This window comes from Melospiza georgiana, chromosome 7 (genome assembly GCF_028018845.1).
Source record: "Melospiza georgiana isolate bMelGeo1 chromosome 7, bMelGeo1.pri, whole genome shotgun sequence".
NCBI lineage: Eukaryota > Metazoa > Chordata > Aves > Passeriformes > Passerellidae > Melospiza > Melospiza georgiana.
In genome coordinates, this window is record NC_080436.1 from 19,960,448 (window position 1) to 19,981,752 (window position 21,305).

At 36.9% G+C, this 21,305-nt stretch overlaps 1 protein-coding gene across 1 annotated transcript in view; it reads left to right on the forward strand.

Moving 5' to 3' along the window:
* The window catches only part of OLA1 (Obg like ATPase 1), a 92,528-nt gene that overhangs the window by 24,529 nt on the left and 46,694 nt on the right, over positions 1 to 21,305 (forward strand). Inside the window, exon 5 of the mRNA XM_058027945.1 lies at positions 19,114 to 19,289. Coding sequence (XP_057883928.1) covers positions 19,114 to 19,289 — 176 coding nt within the window. The remainder of the gene's footprint in view (positions 1 to 19,113; positions 19,290 to 21,305) is intronic.

Below are 21,305 nucleotides of genomic sequence, written 5' to 3' on the forward strand. Positions count from 1 at the left end.
GACTGGGAAGATCAAGTCAAATATTTCTAAAACCACTGCAGCTGTAGGAGACTTGTTTTAAGTTGAAACCTTAAATTTGCTGAAATTTGATAAGTTAGTGCAAAGCAATTTCAAATCTCAGCCATAAAATCACTGTGAAGTTACTTTTTTTTTTCTGTTTTAAACTTTACCTTGATGAACAAATGACGTTCTTTGTTTCAGAGCATCTGTAATTATATGGAAGTGCATTAATTGTGAATTATACAAGCACTGCATAGAAATACTTCCACGAAACTAGGCTGAAATATTCAGCGTTTTTGACAAGAAAGAACTTTTTGGAAATCTTTGGTAAGGGGAAATAGTACTTGTATTTAACTGCAGTTTGAATTTTTGTTGCAGTTTGAATTCATAAATCAGTATCATATGCCACCAGTTTTCATGTCTGGATGGAGTGAGTGGATGGGTGAGCTGGGCTGGCCGTGGGGGGGAGAAGGGCAGATGGAGCTGCACCAGAGCAGGGCTGTGTTCCTGTGGAATGCAGACAGGGTCTGACTGCCTCTCCTAGGAGGAAGGGATGTTGTAATATTATCAGCAATGTTGTATTGAAAACTGAAAACAAGTAACTGAAAGCACATTGTGATGAAACAGATGATTTAAATGATTCGGAGAACATTTCTAATGTTAGTAATCAGCAAACCACAGAGAAATTTGCTTGTGATCAGAGTTCTGATTTTTCACCAGAATGGAAAGTCTAGTCAAGGGTAATCCATCTTTTGTTCACTTAACATGTTTTTTCTTAGCTATACTGCCTACCAATTTATTTAAAGAAAAAGATTTTATATGCATATGTACTATTAAATAAATGTCAGAATGGAAACTTAACAGCTGTATAGCTTTTTGGAAGTTTCCTTCTTCTGCAGTAGCATGTCATAAAATTTTGAAAATTTTTATAGACATAAATTGTTTGAAAAATAAGCAATCAGTTAACATTGGCCAGCTGAAAAACAAAATGCATCCTGTTTTCATAGCATTGCAACAAACAGCTCTGCTTTCTCGGAACTTTTTTTTGAGAAAAGTCTCTTGTTGATTTGTTGTGTGTTTCTTCTAAACTTTTTGAAGTTTAAGCATATTTTCAAAAGATCTGAAATAAGGTTTTCCTGCCATATCAAAAGGAAATAGTTACACTTTCATTCTGTGTTACGTGATATAGTTGAGTTTTTATTGTAATCCCTGTTCTAATTTTAATTTAGGTTAGAACATTGCATTATGTAAAAAGTACATACAGTATTCTGTATCAAGGTTGTTACAAAAAGAGAGAAATTAAACAGTGAACTGTCTTTGTTATAACAAACTCATTTGGAATCATAAGGTTACTCCAAAATAGGATGGAAATCTTGAGGAATCATCTTTTCTGTCAGATTCTCCTCCTCGGTCTAGCAGGGCTGTGAAGTCTGCTAGAGCAGCTCTGGCCTCTGGCTTGCTGCTGCCAGCTGTGTCCGTGGGCAGGGGGTGAGCGGGCTGTAAATTGAGTGAAACTGCAGGAAGGGATGGAGGGGCTGGGCTTGCTGCTCTGGGGGGCATCTACAGCAGTGCTGTTAGAGGCATGGATGTAAATGCTTGAATATTGCATGTGCCTCTTGCATATCCTTTGACATTTGGGGATTTTTGCCATCTTTTATGTATGCTGAAGAAGTTTAAGTATTGTGGCTCAGCATCTTCTGAGAGTCTACTAGTTTTAGGGACCCTAAAATAATTCTGTCTTTTTTTATAATAATGGTAGCCTCTTCAGGATAGATGTGGTCCAAGACAAATGCTACATGATAACTTTTGGGAAAAATTGCAAGGAACCTTCCTACAGTAATTGGATGAAAGTTTTTTTTATAGATTTAAGGGCATCTGATGGATGACAACTTGCTTCGGAGACTTCAAAAATTACCAGAAGCGTGATAGCCAGTATGATCCTTTTCTTTTGAAGAGTTTCTTTGAGTGTTTTGAAATGGAGAGAACCTTCATTCTGTCTTAAGAATGATTTTTAGGTTTATTTTATCAGGAAAATAAGACTAGAGTCAAACCAAACCTTGAACAAATGATGTTTTGTTCTGGAATTAGCTGACAGCATTGTCTCTTTCAGCGTTTTCTGAAAGTGTCTTACTGCCGGTGAGTTTGATACTTTGTATCACAGCCTAATGAAGAAGTTGTGGTAGCAGTGATGTTGAAAAAGGCAGGGGTCAAGTGAAGGATAATAACATCAATATTTATTTTTCTTTCTGGAATGTTTGAATTTAAAATACTTTTTTATCAGAGGGAAAATGTTTTAAGATACATGTTTCCTCATGCTAAAAAGCAATTTGAAGTGGCCTGCTTGATACAGGCTTTCTTTGCAGTGTGGTACAAATGTCTGTACTGATATTCATGTGTAGAGAATTTTGAGAATTTGGGTGTACCTTTGTATAAGCACATCTGTTGGATTTCAAAATTTAAAGAAACCCTGCAAGGTTGTGCATAGAATTGCCAGCTTATAGTGCCTAGGAAACAAAGGCAGTACTGCTGTGAGAGGCAGTCTGCCCTCCCTTTGGTGTTGGCCATGTTTTTGCCTGTGCACTGCCCTGTGCCTGGATGTGAGCACAAAATAAGCTGTGATTGTGTGCCAGGCTTTATGGAAGGTCTGATGTCATTTACTACTGACCAGCTACTGCTTGTGTTTGCCTATCTAGTCATCATGAAACTGTGCAGAAAGGTAATACACCTGTACTGTGTTTGGAAAGCTTAGAAAACATGGCACAAAATAATTCCTGACATTGAAAAATTCTGTTAAGTGATAAAAATATGTCAGAACAGATGAGAATAAATGGAAACTGTTAAATAATGGGGAAAAAAGATAAGAGTATATTTTCATACCAAAGTGTTGGTCTCCACAGAGACTGCTTGCTAAAGCTGATTGTGCACTCAGTTTTACCTCGTAAGCATTTTCAGGTATTATTTTTAATACAGACAGATATAAAATATAAAATATGCTCTAAGAAGTACAAGGTGGGTTTAAAAATAGAGGTAATGTAGAGGTAAAATACCGTTACTGTTTGAAAGTGGGGATTTAATAGCAAAGCAGAAAATAACCATCTAGCAAAGTCTGCTGCTGTACTGGTGCTGCAAACCAGTGCGTTCAGAAGGGCACAGAGGCAGCCATCCCCAAAGTCCAGCCCAGGGTGCCTGTCATTGTCACAGCCTGAGAGAGCCTTTGCTGCTTGTCCCTGCTGCAGTTCAGGTGCTGTGGTGATGCCAAAATACTTCATTGGCCATGAAAATAGTGAGACTGTGTTATTTTTTCAGCTCTGCAGGAATGAGGATAATGTAGAGGTTGGGCATGTTTATGGATGGTGAGCTGTCCTTTGGGATATAGTAGTTCATGTGAATGGTCCTTGCCCTGCAAGACCCATGTGGTGCAAGGGCAGTCCCTAAATGGCTTACCTAATCATGCAGAACCTGCACTGACATTTTTAATTCATGAATTAAAACTAGTTGAACTTCAAATTCTCAAGTTGAAGTTTTCAGTGTTTTAAACAAAAAGGTTCATAACAAACTCTTCGTCATGCTACCGTATTTTATATAATCTTTGTCTTTTTCTAGCATTAAGAAAAGTGTTTCTGTAATGTTAATTAGCTAGTAACTGCTGTTTTCAGTGTGCTTTAATTACTGTATGTTGCTTGATTATATGTTATGAAATAAACTTAAGGTTATTCTAGATTGTTAAACGGTGAGCTAATATATAACTACTGTGCTTAGGATGAGGTTTTTCAGATATGGTGGTGGGAATATTGGGAAGAGGGAAAGCTGGAAGTGCAGCTCTCATTCTTAGAGGCATATGAAGACAGCTTTTAGAATTGCCTCTTAGACTTTGAAGTTAATATTTATGAGAAATATCTGGTAAAATACCATGAAAATACTTAAAAACGTGTGCATAATCATGGGATAGATTGTAAAGATGTAACTCTAGGATGATTTGCCTGTGTCTTACTAATAGGTATCCTTTGCTGGCAGTCTAATTGTACAATGCAAGATACTTCTAATTTACTATTACAAAAGAATTTTTTAAAATGCTCCTGTTCAAGTTACATTTAGCAATAGCTACACTGCAAAATAACATGTATGTATGTATGTAGTTCTGTCTATACATTTAGGTTCTGTTGCAGTGACAGTTGTACTTTTTTATTAGCAAGATGTTTAATTAACTTGGTGGTCAGGGACAATTTTATTTTCAGTTTCAGCTGGACCAAATGCTGAATGAAGGGTTGTACATGGTGGGTATATTATGTTTGGTGAACAGACAAAAAGAAGTAAGCTAAGCTTTATAGATGACTTAAAACATCTGAAAACAAAGATATTTGATTGCCTTCCACATTGAAGTAAAAAAAAGTTGAAAATTTTCTTGAGCAAAAATGATGAGTATTGTAAAATGTATCCTGTAACTGCTCTGTCTCTTTAAAAAGATATTTGCAGTAGTAACTGATCTAGCATTGAAAACCACTAAGAATTTTAATATTGTTCATATGTAATTGCTATAATCTCTGGTCTTTGCAGGAGATGGTACTTAACATACTCAAGGTTTTTTCCCATGGTGTTTCTTTCTCAGATTGCTAGAATAAGGTCTGTGTTTATTTCAGTCGATTGTACATAGAAATAAACAGTTTGCATTTTCAGTTGATGCATAACATTTTTATTTGCTTTACTCTATCTTAAATTCTAGCTTGATCCTTAGGTAAATTTTGTGGTTATGTTCAGATACTTCCCCTCAGATCTTCAAGTAGTGCATGTACGCAGCTGTGTAGCTCTGATCTCGGGCTGCTTTGCAAACAGTGAAAAATATATGAACATAAATCCTCTATTGTGCCAATTTATTCCCCAAAGATTTTCATCATCACTTCTTTTACAGTAATTTTTCAAAATTGCTTCACCAGTATTTTAACTCTTAGTAAGCTACCACTCAATAAATCATATATTCAAGATCTTTTAGTTTTATGGGTTATTTTTATAAGTTCCTAATTTTTAAAGAGTTTTTCTTTGAAGTAGTGTAAGAGTGTGGCTCAGCATTGCTGATACCTAGGAGAATAAGGTCAGTGAAGGGGGAGGGGGTTGTTCTTTTCTCTGTAGGCTAATAAAATGTGGCATTTTAAGTGCTGTGGAGAGGGTCTCAATTGTGGCCACTCTCTGTTAACTAACTACTTAGGGACTCTGAATATTCATTTTTTCATTCAAAGAAAGTAAAACAATTAAGTGTTCCTTCCTCTACAAATGTTGCAAAATATAACATGTATGTTAATTTCCCTTAATTCCCTCATTTCACTATTCTTCATGGATACTGGTGCCTGGGTGCAGGTGGGGGCCTTCTCTTGTTGCTTTTAAGTTTCGTGCATTTTACTGCAGTTGCTAAATATCAGCATCTCACTGCCAAGTCACTAAATGGTGATTCTTTGCATTTTTTTAAAAGTAAACTTATTGCTCATTCTGTAAAATCTGTAAAAAAAATTAGTGGCATTTTGGCATATGAGAAGTTTAAAGTCTTCTGGATTCTTTAGTTATCAGATAACAGTATTAATAACACAGTAGTGTATAGCAGCGCATAGGTGAGATTTTAAAACATTTGAATTTAGCTTGTGTTTAAGGTTGATGAATATAAATGAATCAGCCTGGGGTTTTAGGTGAAAATATTTTCGAGTTTAAAGGTCTTGTGCCCCAATGGGATTGTTTCAGTGGTTGACTGAAACATTCAGGAGAAAGCGAAACGTTTCTTTAATGCCAAACAGAGGGAATTGAGCTAGGAATTGGGAACAGAAAAAGGAAAAAATCCCCAACTTTAAACATCCCTCTGATTATGATTATCATGAAACTGAGCTTTGCTTCAAGATTTTAGCCAATGCTGTGTTTTCATAATTTAATGGGTATTTATTTTCTGAGTAGTAAGTGATTTGTATTTCTTAGAAGATGCCTGTAACGAACTGGGTCTATCAATAAGTAACTCATTTGCAGCATTATTGTACTCAATCATGAGAAGTTTAATTGCAGTTTGCTTCTATCATTTTCCTTGACAGCTGTTGAAAAAAAATAATGCGGTAGATTTGGATTTATACTGACTTCCAAGGAGGAGATATTTGTTCAAAAGCAGTCAGGGAGTGCAAAGATCCATGCCAATATTCAGAATTCGTATTTCCCTTGAATGGAAGGTTGTGATAAAATGGTACATGGTGTGTTTTCATTGCCTGTTGAAAGACTTTCATGCAGTTAAAATAAGCATTTTGATGGTGGTTGAATTAAGAGTTTTTGTCAGTCTCTTCTCATCATGGATGATTAGACTAAAACGTCTGCTTGTCTTGACTTGAGATCACCACAGCTTCAGATAACATGCTTTGTGATTGAAGGTCGAAATATTTTGAATTCTAATAGGCTGCCAGATGAATTGCTTGAAATAGACTGTAAAATTTCAAGGCTTCCTTTTCCATCTGCTGTGAAAAGAACCATTGGGAATGGTTGAGCTTGATGATCATAGAATTACGGGATGGTGATTCTAAAACCCTCAAAGGGAAGTTGCTATGGAGATCTAGTTCCAAACTGTGAAATGATTCACCTCTGAAAGGCTTCAGGGTCTGAGAAGCTGAACACATCATTGTTCAGGTGGTCATTGGTTAGGAAATTGCTGGTGCCTGTGTAATCAGCACTCCTGTGGTAGTTAACGATCTAAAAAGGTTTGTTCTGAATGATGTGGGACAACAGCAATGTGCATAAGATGGCTTCTCTCAATCATAGTTTGCTCAGCCTGGTGCTTGTAAAAATACAGTGAGCTAAATGGCAGGGAGACGAACTGCTTCATTGAGGAGGTCTTTTAAAAACAAAATTCTTTTCTGTGATGGATTTGACATCTAAAGTAAAAGAAGAACAACTGTTTCAGCTTAAAAAGCTGTGGTTAGATGTTGCAAAAATATCATATATTTATTTTGCAAGGAGCAGAACAGCGGAGCTGCATATTTGTATTTGCTTGCAGGCTAAAGGAGTAATACTGTTGGAAATAAAGATTTCTACCCAGTCACACCTCAGGAACATAATGAAGTAGCCTTGATATATTCATATTACTCCTCTTCCATCCCTCCTCCCCAATATTAAGGCCTAGAAGGCACTCTGCTGTGGCAGTCATAGAAAAAACACCCGGTATAGCCATGATTCGGGTTAATCAAAGTCAGTGTTTTCTTTCTCAGTTTCTGATTTATTTGTGTGTTTTGAGGCTAGGAAAAGGGAATAACAGGCCAGTTTTTTGCATACATGTATAAAACAATGCATTTTGTCAACTGCTGCTAAAATTTGCTGGCAGATTCTTAGATTGCTTGAAAACTCCAACATACACACAAGTACTTAATGTACTTTTTCAAGGAAGCCAGACATCATTTGCACAGTACACAAGTAGTTAGTGACTATACCTGCCTACCTAATTCAACATAAAACATTTTCTTGACCGTATGATGTTCAAAAAGTCTGAGTTACTATTCCTTGCATACTCAGTATCAGCCTTTCACAATTTCTTAACACAATCTCTTAATGGTTCCTAGTAAAGAAGATGTCAGTGGCTACTAGATGGTGCCAGATAGTTACAGAACACGCTGATATCTTCCACAGTATACTTGCCATTTAAGTAAAACGTTGCTAGGAAAAAAGTGCATGTCTGAGGGCTAGGGATTACTTTACTAAAATAATGTACAAAATGAGTTCTTTACTTCCCATGTGATGGGCCAGCCAGTCTATAGCAAGCAATTTATTATTTTTTTGTTGGGATGGTTTTTTGATGATTGTGAAGGAAGAGACTTAACATCCAAAATAAAATATTAGTATCAAGTTTTATGTGGTCAGCTTTTACATGAAGATTTGAACATTGAACAGGAAATGTTGCAAACCCTCTTTATCAAGTTTAGCATCGCAGATAAGATGCAAATTATATATTACCTTGTGTTTTTAGTATTTCAGATTCTGTTCTGGAAAGATCACTTGAGATTTCTTGTAATTGCAAGCCTGTACTGTGATGTGAGGTCCTAAGAACTGTGACATCTCTTAATTTGTAGAGAAGTAAACATGTGAAAAATAGTGTGTGAAAAATAATAAGCTGTTAACTTAATGAGGCAGCTAAAGCTAATGATATATTTTAAATTATTGTTATTAATTTTTATTACTAGAAACCCATAGGCAGCACTCTTCTAAAATTGGAATTTATTTGCAAAGGATAAATCTGGATTAATAGTATTGCTTCTTTTGCATTAAATTTGTTTTACACTATGAATGTGGGTCAGAATGTCCAGAGGGAAGGCTTTATGATGAGGCATATTTTTGTAAGGTAAATTTACTGAGAGGCATATTGCTTTTCTTTTTAAAGCTATTTTATTCACTTAGCTACCCTGCACTTCATGACAAATTTATATAGGGCATATGCATACCTAATGGCACTGATAAAACAATATTTGCTGATCTAAATCTTTACAAACTCTCATTTTTGTTATATATCAACTGGCTTTCCCTTAAGTATGTTTACTCCTCCACACTTCCTTTTTGCAACAAAATAGATCCTTAAAGGTGCAGCACTGAGATAATGGAAAATAAGGTTCTTTGTTCATGTGATGGACTGAGTTTACAACTCCTTGTAAGTACTCTTCCAAATACTATCTTGTTCTTCTGGTAAACAATGACTGCTCTGAAACATAGCTTTCTTTTCCCTCACCAGTCAAATTCTATAATCCATTTTTATAGCATTTTTCTAAGGCAGTGCAAGGACTTTTGACAGCTTTGTAGGGCTGTTGTTTTATCATAGCAAAATTTTAACTTTTAGAATATTTGGAATCTTCTTGGATAATGCATTTCTTGTAGCTGAAAACTTCTTACTGAGTTTTTTTCCCTTGGTATTTATAGATCTTAAGTTACTGCTTTAAATGCTTTTGAAGAGAAGTTGCTGTAATGAAACAATTTTGTACTCTTTGTTGTGGGTTTCAGGAGGGCTGTAGTTTTGCATTCTGTGCTGAATTGAACTGCTCATTCTCTTCATTATTTTGCAAAGACCAACCTTACAGGTTGTGAAGAATGTGGGACAGGGAGCTGAGCTATCTCTGCACAGGAGTCAGAGTGGGCTCAGCAGAGTTTAGTGGCTTGGACTTTGTTGTTTTAGCATTAGGAGTTCAGAGTGTTTCAGTAGGAGTACAGTCATGGAAACCTCTAAGTAGTGCTATTCCAGACCCAATAAAAACTTCAGAGCTCAAGTAGGTTTTTTATATTACTGCACCTTTGACATAATCAATCTGTGACTCAGATAAATAGTCCATGAGTAATTAAGATGATTCCTATGTATCTTGTCATTCAAGGCTAAGTAGAACTGCCCTGTGTGTTTCTGCTAATGGCTGCTAGTTGCTATTCATGATCTCTGCAGATATATTGTCTTAAAAACATGGTTACTGCTAGCAGTTATATCTTGTTTTGGTGACCCTGAGAGATTGCAGATATGACTGGCACCATGGATCTTGAAACTGAGTATTCCTAAAGAGAAGACCAGGATGACTGGCTTCAGAAAAAAAGGGGCAAAATGCAGCACAGAGATAGGGTGTTTCTGGAGGCAGTATGAATGCACAGTTCTACCTGGGCATATTTCTACTTTCCAAATGGCTTCTGCTTAGGAAACTATGATTTTGTACAGTGTAGATTCCATCAGATTGCAAATATATGAATTTCAGTCTGCTTTGGAGTAGGAAAATCTGGATGTATGGTACACAGAGATGTTAGAAGTAATCCACTGGTGTTTGTGGCCAAACCTTCCTGCGTGCTGTATGCTTTATGCAGGCAGTGCTGCAGCAGAACACTCACCAGGGAGAGGAGTTCTGTGGAGAATCCCCCTTGCTCCTGTTTGCTTCTCTTTTTGTGACTTAAACTCACAAAGGGAGATTTTCAGTCATTCGAACAGAAAGTAACATAAAATAGAATGGGACTGAGCTCAGGGTGACGAGAGCACTTGTCTCTGAAGCAAGCATATGCATTCTTTTGGTGTTTAGGCTTTTGACCAGGCTAAGTTCCCAGTTTGCCCCTTCTTACTGTTAACACAATTGTGGTTTGTAAAAATCTGAGCAAAGAGGCTAGTTTTTCCTAGGGAATTTTAAACAATTTATGATGTGCTAGCCATCTCAAAATGTTTTACATCAAGTGCTGCCCTTCCCAAGGTGTCTTCTGATAGTGAATCTGTTTGAATTACTCAGGTAACACGTTGCAAGAAAGGAAATTAAGGAGTATATCCCAATTGTGTCCCAACTATTTGGTGGGAAGTGCAGTGTTAGTATTTGCAATATATAATCAAGGGCAGTCAGAGCAAGCCCTTGGCAAACAGGGACAAAGGTTTTTTACTTCAGCTGTCAAATAATGTCCTTTACTCAGTATGACCAACTTGATAGCAAATCAAAGCAGGTAGAAAGTTTTGCCTGTGGAGGGATGACTACAGCCCAGTGGTGCCAGGATGAGAGCAGTGGCAAGTAAACACATTTTACATCTGAAATAAATCACTAATATTTGCCAGGCCCACTCAAGAGTAGGAGCTCTGGAGCAGGATTTTATAGAGAAGCTCATTGGAGCGACTATCTTGGTAACAACTTCTCTCTGATAAAACTGCCTCCATCAGGAACTGGATTGTGGCTTCTTCTGCCAACTCTCATGTCCTGAAGTGAATTGCTTTGCCTCAGTGTTTCCTGGGGAGATTTTAATTTTTATCTCTGACCTTGTGCAGTACTCGATTTACGAGTACTTTAATGCAAATGTAAATTCTTTGTATGCTTAAGAAGTTGATACTACAGTCATTTAGAGTCCCGTATTGCTTCTCCATGCTCTCATTGTGTGTCTGCTGGTGCAGAAATAGACGTGCCCTTTTTTGTCAAATGCTCCCAATAGATTTGGTGTTGAAAGGGCTGCCATTCAGCTGCTGGTTCAGACTTTTGGGGAGCGGTTTGCTCTCTCCTGACTGCTGTGGTATTAGGGCTCAGCAGGGTAAATGGAGCTGCTTGTCTTTTATATAGGTAAGTAATGAATTAAGTCCTAATACTACACCAGTCAAGAAAGCCCAAAGCAGCTGCTTTTACCATCCTGTGTCTGTATAGCCATATGGTACACATAAACTGCAGTGTTGTGTTCAAAGTCATTAATGCTGCGCCTAATATTCTGAACTGGGTTTTGTTGCTAAAAATCAGCTAAACTTGAGAATAAAAACAAGTGTTTTAAATGGAAATGAAAACCTTTTCTTATATTTTTACGATGCAGGTAAGACAAAATAATTATTGCCAGAGTGACTGCTTGCATCTGAAATAAATTTATACATATTATTTTGAAAAAATCTAGTTAACTTTAAAATATGTAAGTTTTCTTGTCATTTAGGGTTCTGTGAAGCTGATCATCAAGAGGGTTGCAAATCATTGGCGGTTTCTATTTTCAGAGTTCCACATCCCAGAGTAATTTGCTTTAATTTCACCCAATTTAACCTATACTTCACACCATCACCATTCAGCTTTAATAGCTATGTTCTATGCATAAGAAAAGCAGATAAATGTCCACAATTAGACTGCAAGTGATTACAACTAGTTAGGGCTTTATGAAGACAAAACTTAAGGAGCTGTAGCACAAAACAAAGCCACAAAAGATGTCTAAAAAATTCTTTCTTCAGAAGTCAAGGTTTACTACAACGTTTTATTTAATGTATTTTTGTACTTGATTTTGCTTATGTTGAAGATGTAGGCAGGTGCATCTTCTTCAACTGAAAATTACTCTGCTTAAAGAATATTAGGTTGGTGTTACAGGTGATTAATTTCACTTGAAATTAGCTTGTAAGGGAAAACATGCTAAACCTACTTTATTTTTGGTTCTTTGTTAACATGTGCTTTGTTTAAGAAGCTGTAAAAATGTTGATTCTGATGGTATTATTTTCTCCTAATAATAAATATGCATAGTAAAATGTACTATCATCAAAGTTTAGTACTTTCTGTATTGTTAGATATACCTACACCTCAGTCAGAAATAGCAGTATCTTTTACAGTTTAAGTCTTTGGAATACTGATGATAGCATGTCAAGCCAGTCTAAGTATAGATATTAATTATAATTTTTTTTTTACACTTCTAGTCTTGTTTTTTTGTAGCTCAAAGAAATACCCTCTTTCTAGCTTCCCACTCAAGTTACAGTATTTTAGTTTGTTTTGTTGTGTCCCCCATTCCCACAGTGAGTGGCCAGATAACATTATTGCTCGTTGGTGTCAGGGCTTGTCCCGGGGCTGTGTGTGCCGTGATGTGACGGGCCCGGCTGTGCCGAGCAGCTCCCTTTGATAGCGCTCACTGAATGTATGTGCAGAGCAAGTGCAGGCACCAATTACTCCCTAGCTCTGGTTTGTGGTGGTGGTGTTATTAAACATTCCCTTATAGTTTATTGACAAAAAAGGCTGGTCATTACCCTAAATACCAATGGGAGTTTCAGCTAGTGATGCAGTTCGGATTCTGGTCAAATTGTAAATATCCCCCTTAATTGCAGCATAACATGTACCAGTATGCTGCTTACCTTTAGTAAATGAATGCAAGATGCCAGAATGCCATTATGGGAAGCTTTACTGTTAGCCAAATGTTTGGTTACATTTTACTTTAAGGGTAAGGATAATTAGAGAAATGAAGCGACTGGTATATAAAAGAGAAATTAATCTTGAAGATAATAATTAATTTCCATAATTGCAATTAGGAGCAGAATAAGATAAGTTTAGAAGTAGTATTTTGATTTAGATTTTAGCATCTCAGTGGCAGCTTGGAGCAGCTAGAAACAATAAGGTTTAGGCTATAGGCAGCTTCTTCGTTTTTATGTCGAACTAGTTTTATATGCTATATCATAAAACTTTCAGTCCAATCAGCAACTACATTTAAATACTGCAAATTGTGGCAGCAAAACAATAATTCTGCTGATTAGCCCCTTTCCATTTCTTGTAAGTGAACTGTTTATGCTGTTGAGTACCTTTTGAAAAAAGAAAAAGCCAAAACAGCCTTGATTAGTCAAGGAGTAATTGGATGACTTGATTTTAGCAAGAGAATGAATTGGTTGATGATAGCCTGTAACTAAGTGTAGTGGTTCTGTTCAGATGAATACATAACATACAGTCATCAGATCTTGACAGGTATAACATAAGCAATGCAAAAATTTCTGGAGGCTGAGAGGTAAATTTTGTCAAAGGAATTTTGAAGCTGATTTTTGAAAGAAATGGGAAGAAATGTGCATGCCATTAGATGATACCATTTAAAAGTGACATTCGTTATGGCTGTCCTGTATACATATTTATGTGCTCTTAGTTTTGCTTGTCAAGAACAAATCTAGACTGTGTGTCCTGGCTGCCATCAAGACCTTACAAACTGACAGTTCCTGCACTTCCACAGGAAAAAAACAGAGTCAAGTTGCACATCTTCTCCATTCATTTTGTTTTCTGCATTTTAAGCCAATAATTTGAAAGAAATGTGCAGAACCAGCTATTGCTGCATTCTATCTTTCATGCCACTTAAAAACATATTTTTGGCCCACCACACTTGGACCCAGACAGCCCAGATAAAGTGCTCAGCTAAAGATAAACCCTTCCCCAAAACTGAAGAATATTTCAAGTTTGAGCCTAAGGGCAACGGTAGAGGGAACTGGGTGTGGCAGTGATAATTTCCAAGCTCCTTACTTCTAGTAATTTCAGCTTATATCATTATTTTGAGGCTGTTAGCTGGCAAAAATGAATCCTGCTCCAGTATTATGCTTTACCATTTTCCTGTCTAAATACTTGTCTTGTTTTAATAGCAGTATCTGGATACTGCTAAAACATGAAGGGAATTTACCACAGCAGATGTGTACTTGCAGTGAGCCTGATGTTTTTAACTCTGTAGTCTGTGCTCTTGTACACTAAAGGAAGTGACAGATTTTTGAAGGTAGAGTGCAAATCCATCAGGATGTTATGGGAGATTATTTGAGAAAAAGCTTATATATATGTATATATATATATATAATACTTAAAACAAGAAACATGGTTTCTGTTCAACTTCCTTTGACAAACTTCTGGTAAAATTATAGTTTACCTCTGCTAGGATATGTGAGAGAGATGCCTGAGAACTAGTAATGGTTTTTTAAAGTAATTAAATTACCAATTAGAGTTTCCCAGTTGACCTTTCTGTTACTGCTGTGTGATTAGCTTGGCTGTTGACAAACACATGGTTCCTTGGGGAGATTCTTGAGTAAGTCTCTTTTATGTATGTATTTCTTTGCCCATGTGGCAGATTGATTCCTTTTTCCTCTTACAGTAGTATGCCATTGTTTCCTGCAGTAGAAAGAGGGCAGTTTTGGAGCACAGGAAGAAGTCAAAAGGAAGGTGGTGTGGTTTGGGGTAATGTTTGAGAAATGCTGAGGCCCTTTATGTTTTAAAAGCAAATGCATTGGTGAAGATGTGGGAAGTACAATGGGTTTTCATTTTATTCATTGGAGAAGGTCATTATGTCCATAGGTCATACTGTCTTGAGAACTCAGTGGTGTGACTAGTTCTGGAGATGTTAATTGTAAGTATGCTTTTTAATTAGTATTATTTTAAAATAAATAAAGTAGTTAGATCAATTTGTTGTTTGTTGAACTTCCAAAATATCATAACAGCTTTTAAAAGATGAATTTTTAGCACAACTTCGAAAAAATTAATTTCTTAATGAAAACTTGAGATGCTAGACCACAGAGCTCAGCTGCCTGTATCCTGCAGGTGTGCATGTACTACAGAGGATATTGTGTGAACAAGCTGCTAACCTTGTAAGCCTCCCTCATATTTACAGAAATTGAGGCCTCATTATGTCAGTGAGAAGACAGACATGGTTTATTTGAGGTTCACAAAATTTAAACACACCTCATCATCAGTGTGGGCTTTACCTCTGACACGTGGCCATGTTTGCAGTCTGTGCTGTTTTACAGCCATCCCATTCTAGTCCTTTACTTCCTTATCTGGATGCCCTGTTAGTATAATTTTGGGGAACCTTTGCTCCCTCATTTTTCTACCAAGCTCTCCCAAGCTATATTCAGCTTGAGATCAAAATAAGACTACCAAATGTCTGTTTTGCCTTGTCCCCATTATTTTTCTCATAGATTCTGTTGTAATGAGAGAGCAGTATCAGATAAGCTAATCTGAGGATTTCTTTGTCAATGTTTGTTTTTCATTTTTCTTCTTCAATGTCCATAAACTAACTGATTTTGAGTTTTTTTGCCTGATACTCAAGGCAGTCTTACCTGTTCCTTCAGAAAAACAAAATTCTCATTTGTTGGCTGTCATCTTGTATCTCTAGACCCACCTCCCATTTTCCCTGCTTCTTGCAATTCGGCAGTTTTTAGTTTCATCAGACTGTTTTTCTACACTGTGCACTGTACCAGCTACTAGTCTGGTGCTACTCAGCGTTCCTAGCCTGTGTCCACCTTGTGCATCATGTTCATGGTACAGATATTGCATTATCTTTAACTGGACAGTGATGGGATTCTTATTGTTGTACTTTAAAATAAAGCCTTTGGGTTTTCTGTTTTGCTGCTGTGTGTGCTGCAGGGAAGGTGGGGCTATCATAACATCTTCCCCAACAAAAGAGAGGTAAAGGCCTTGCTTGGCAGAGGTATTGCACACAAAGGCAGAAAGACAAAGTAATAAATAGCAGTATGCTGTTAACAGTCTATTACAGGTAAGGTTTGTAGATTGAGATTATGGTTCTTATTTTTGTCATTGAATCTTGTAAATAGTATGCACATTTTCTTGTTTATCTTATTTATAAACTCAGTTTTGCAACTCCATTTTTTCCTACTACTCTGCATTTTAATATAGGCAGTTTTTAAAATCAGGTACTGAGTAAAACATTTTTCTAGTAGTTTAACTGCAAGTTTCTCACTTCTGTACTTTTTCCTAGAGATCTTCTCTTGCTCAAAGCCCAGTTCCTAAGGTTACCACCAGTTCTGGCTTGCTATGTCTGCATGCAGCTCTGCAGACTGGAATTGAATTCCCTACAGTGCTCAGTGTGATTTGTAGCAGACCGTCACTGCAGAGCAGGCTGGAGGCTGGCATAATAGATCAGGATACGTCAGGATACGTCCCACATGGATATTGAGACAAAGTTAAAAACTGAGGCTCTTCCATCCTAGTGGTGTCACTCTGCCTGTTCCTTCCCTTCTTCTTGAGTCTCCCTCATCCCTGAGGGCGTATCCCTGTCATTCTCTAGCTAGGCTGTTGGGCAGAGTGTGATCTGCTTTAGGTTGATGGCTGAAGCTGACATTGAAACTCTGATCAAGAGATTCACAAAAAGAACTCAGTGTCTTGTTGCCTTGAAGAATCTCTCATTTGTACTAAGATGTGGACATTACTGCCAGTTTGGTCTTCTGTGTGTAAAAAATCTTAAAGCTATCACTTTTGTATGGACTGTGTCGGTCTAAATGGGAATTCCTCTAAATGTAAAATTGGGAATTTTACTTAAAATCCATGCCTTTAATGGAATATACAACTAGTGTTCATTCATTCCATGAGGAGAGTCAAGCAACCCAGTGAGGCGGAAAGAAGGGTAAATTGTTGCCTCTAGTGGGAAATCATAAGCTCAGTAAGAGGGGCTTTTTACCCAAGCAAGCAGCTGCCTGTGCCAAACACAGATCTCTTGTCCTCCTGTTGCCTGAGTGAACTGCAGGGTGGCTGCTGACACAGGCATGATGGAAGAAGGAGACTTGAAGAAAACTCTGGCAGAACATTGAAGGGTCCATGGGTTAAAGGCTTTAGTGGGCTGAGAAGAGAGTGAAGGTGAAGTTATAGTGTCAATTTTATAGGGGTGGAAATATGCTGAATTAATTGGGTTTGAATGAATAAAGAACACTTTTTTTTGTGAAAAGGAATGGGAAGATGTGAAGAATTGAAGCTGTTGTTGAAGAAAACAGAAAAATATAACTAATATATAAGCTGGTTTTTATTGTTGCTAATTCACCTTACACTTGCTTTTTCAAAAAGGCTCCTTCCTTAAGACCAAAACAAACAGTTTATTTTAGTTATTATTTTTATGTTCTAAATGGAAGATCTTCATGGTCATGCAGCTTTTCCCTGACTTTAACAGTGTGGGGAGTTTTGTTGCTTTTTAAACCCATGGACACTAGATGCAGAGGGATGTCAGAAGATATTTACATGGTCATGGAGGCTTTTTTTCTCGATATAAGGAAGAAATTTAACCTTTTAGTGAATGAATGCAATGTATCTGTTGAGAAGGCTGAGGCAAGTAGACTTTTTGTTGGTCTGTGTGGTGACATCTTCCTACTTCTACCCTTTTTATTCAATATTTTCCTTGTAAATTAGAACAGAGCAGTTAAGCTGTTCTCTAATATTTGCTCATCTAAATAGCCTCCATCTCATTCTGTCAGGTGTGCAAGTAAGGATTCGTGGAAGACAGGGGCTATGGTATCTCTTCCTTGATTGCCTGGCACTGGTATAGATTAGTGTGGAGTGTTTCCTTTTAACAGAGCAGCCTGTTCTCCCATCATGGCCAGCATCAGGATCTGTTGCTGAGGTAATTGTGCTTGTACCCAGGGAGTTCACTGATCCGCTTTGGAGAGGAACAGTTAATGAGAGAGGGGGGAACTTCTGATAACCACTATTTGAAAGGCTATTCATAGGTTTATGTAAAAATGGTTTTGATATTTGACTATGAACAACCTTTTAAACCTGTGTTCCATGTGCATTGGTGTAAGGCTTTGTTGCTATAATCTTGGTTTTCAGTAAGTTAAAACAAAAGATGAAGTTTAAGGTGTTAATGATGACAAAGAACCCCCACAACTTTCTGTATATCAGTTAAGGAATTGTTTGTTGTTTACCCTTTTTGTTATGTTTTTCAGTACAAGAAATGGCTTGAGTTTTTTTCCTGTGTAAGAAATAAGTTTTAACTTTGGTAATGTTCATGTAACATTCTTTTCATTGTTGATTTCTCATGCATATCTTTAATGTTACAGGTTAGGCATGCAAGTACTCTGAAAATTGATGCAGGAAGAATTAATAAACTCTTTTTATCTGTTAATATTTTTATTTTTAAAGCATGTATTGGTTTTTTTGGGGGAGTAGGATTTTTTTTAAGTGCTGCTGCTTATCTGATAATTTCAATCCTAGTTGAATTATGTTGCCAGATTGTCATCAGAAGGGCATGAAGTCAGCACACATGCGTCAGTAATATCTGGTTGTTTTAACCTTATGTTTCCAGTTGGCAATTTGAAATTATGGCTTCAACTGCACTTTAAATATGTGATAATAGCATGTGTTTCTAATAAGGGCCAGCACCATTTTGTTCAGATACGGTGAATGGTTGTCACTCATATATGACAAATGCACCTTCATCTGCTTCTTTGATGGCCCCCTAAAAACCATACCCTCAAATCAGGCCGATGAAATTAGCTGCTGTGTAAATTGTGTGTCTGAGTGGTTCATTATCTAATCACCGTCAGAACCACAGTGATAAAGTAGATTGAAACAGGGACGAGGTCTGCCAGATGATTTCAGGCCTTTTTTTCTAAGCCCTGTTTCCCTTGGAAACACTAAGAGTCATTCAGAACTTCAGAATTCTTTGTCTAGAACTTCTTCATTTCTTAATGCATTTCTTGGGCAGCCAGTGAGGTCTGCCAAGGTGATTTGAAAGGTTTTCTCTCCATCATTCTTGTAATCATTACTGTGTGTATTAAAATGTTCCACAATGTTCAGTTTAGCTATTGTGTTTGCTACTTCTGGGTTAGATATTGTAAAACACACCAGCTATTTTCAGGAAACTGCTCCAGCCCGTTCCTTTCTAGGAGAATCTCTTAAATGCTCTAAGTCCTGTCCTGAAATGGCAAAGTGCTATGCTTTGGATATACAGAGAGGGAACTTTGGATCCTGGAGTGGATGTGTAAATTAACATACTAAACCAGTATGATATAAAACATTGCACAGGACACTTGTACATGGGTGGGACAACCACGTGGCTTTTCAATTTCAAACTTTCTTGACTCATTATAGTATGTTCTAGATATATATTTCATGTCTTTTTAGCTTAATAGGTAATTTAAATGTTGTTTTGTTTTAGGAGCATTTGAAGATGATGATATTACTCATGTTGAAGGCAGTGTAGATCCTGTTCGTGACATCGAAATTATACATGAAGAACTTCGACTGAAGGATGAGGAGCTGATCCTGCAGAGCATAGATAAGCTTGAAAAAGTAGCTGTAAGAGGAGGAGACAAGAAATTAAAACCTGAATATGTAAGTACATGACCTATAAAAGTAAATCATTAAGTCTTGTCTGCATTGAATTGAAATATTTGTATTGTTGGGTTTTCTTGTTGATCCCACATGTGTAATACAAAACTCTACTACTATTTTTATATGTATTTTAAAGTAATTATTATGAGTTGAAAAAATACTAGAATGACTGGCTGTGCTGTCAGTGTAAGATTTCATAGATGTAGCTAATTGTAACTTTTGAAATTCAGCTGTTATTTTCTTGCTGATACAGCTTTGTATGCGAATTGCCAATCCTTTGTCAAATTTACATCAATGTCTAAGTTGTAATTCAGAGTTACTTCTGACTTATTCCTGCTGTTAAGTTCTAGTATTATGTTGATATTAGTATTCCTGTAGCCAGCAAGTGAATGTATTTTTTTTTGTGATTGCACTTTGTGTCTTTTAGCGCATGTTAAATGAAGACTGCTAGTTGAAATTAATTTTAGAATGTTGTTGTAGAAATCTGCTTAAATGAGCTCAATTATCATCGGGTAGTAGTGATGTTTCTTTGTAAATTAGTAATGTATAATAATTATCAACTTCCAAGTATATTTTTTGCAAATTGTTGTTTTACTCCTACTTGTCTTTTGACTCCCCTATACTTTGCCAATAGTCCTTCATTTTTCTTTGTCATTAATATTCTATAAATATTTCAGGTGATATATAAAATGCATTTTCTAATTGTTGCAACAGTTTATCTGTGTGGAAATAAATTATTTATGTCTAGCAAGTAATATTAAGAAGATACTGTTTTCTCAGATGGATTTTTTGATACCAAGTATTATAGAGCTTGCAAGGGTTGCAGGATGAAGAGAGAGGTGAGAATGTTGACCTCATGTTCAGAAGGCTTGATTTATTATTTTATGATATATATCACATTATGACTATACCAAAAGGAATAGAGAGAAAAGTTCTCAGAAGGCTAGCTAAGCTAAGAATAGAAAAGGAATGAATACAAGGGTCTGTATCTCAGCAGAGAGCGAGACCCAGCTCTGCCGTGAGTGGTCAGTAAATCCAAACATCCACCCAAGACCAATCACGGATCCACCTGTTGAATTTCCCAGCAGCAGATAACCACTCTTTACATTTTGTTGCTGAGGCCACAGCTTCTCAGAAGGGGGAAAAATCCTAAAGAAAGGATTTTTATGAAAAGATGTCGGTGACAACCAAGTAAGAAGAAAAACATTGCTGTATTGGTGCTGCCAGGTTAATTTATCAATATTGAAGTGCAGTGAAATTTGTTGACCCTGCCTAGTGTCTGGAAACAGACAGGAGCTGAAAGTGAACACCCCCCTCCAAAATATTCTGCTCCATGATGCAGTGTTAAAAAGCACTTCCATGGTACCTTCTGTTGGTGAAGAACTAGTCTTCATCTGGCATGAAAACTGTTTTATTTCTTGATTTGTCTAGGCCAGAAAAAATAGCTATTGTTGGAAGATTTAAAGGCTTTATGTAAGCCCAGAGAGAGAGAACCTTCATTTAAGAACCTTCATTTCAGGTCTTATCTGTCATGTGAACCCAGCCCTGAGTACATGTGGGCAGCGATTTTTATCTTTCACAAAAGGTTTCACATGCTTAGACGAACAGTGCAGTTTATGCCTGCAGTTTCAAATAGCATTCACACAGTATTTCACCTTTTAATTCATGTTAAAGAAAGGGGCAAGCAAAAATCCTGTCCGTAGCGAATTCAAAGTTCATCCTAAAGCTAAATTTCACATTGGTATGACAGGATGAAAATGAGGAATGCTGTGATGCTGTTCTGCCCAGCCTCGAGCTCTTCTCACTCACTTTGTTGTGTGGCTGTCTTTGGAAACAGCTTTGCTCAGCTCCTTGTGATGGAACATTCCTATCTAGTTTTTGAGTGTACCTCTGTGGATGCTTTGAGGATTTTGTATCACAATGTATGTTCTTCTTGTGTGAAGGAAGAAGTTGGCACTTTTGTGATTACAAAGAATCATAACTGAAGTGTGTTTTAAATAGAGTTTGTAAAAGTGA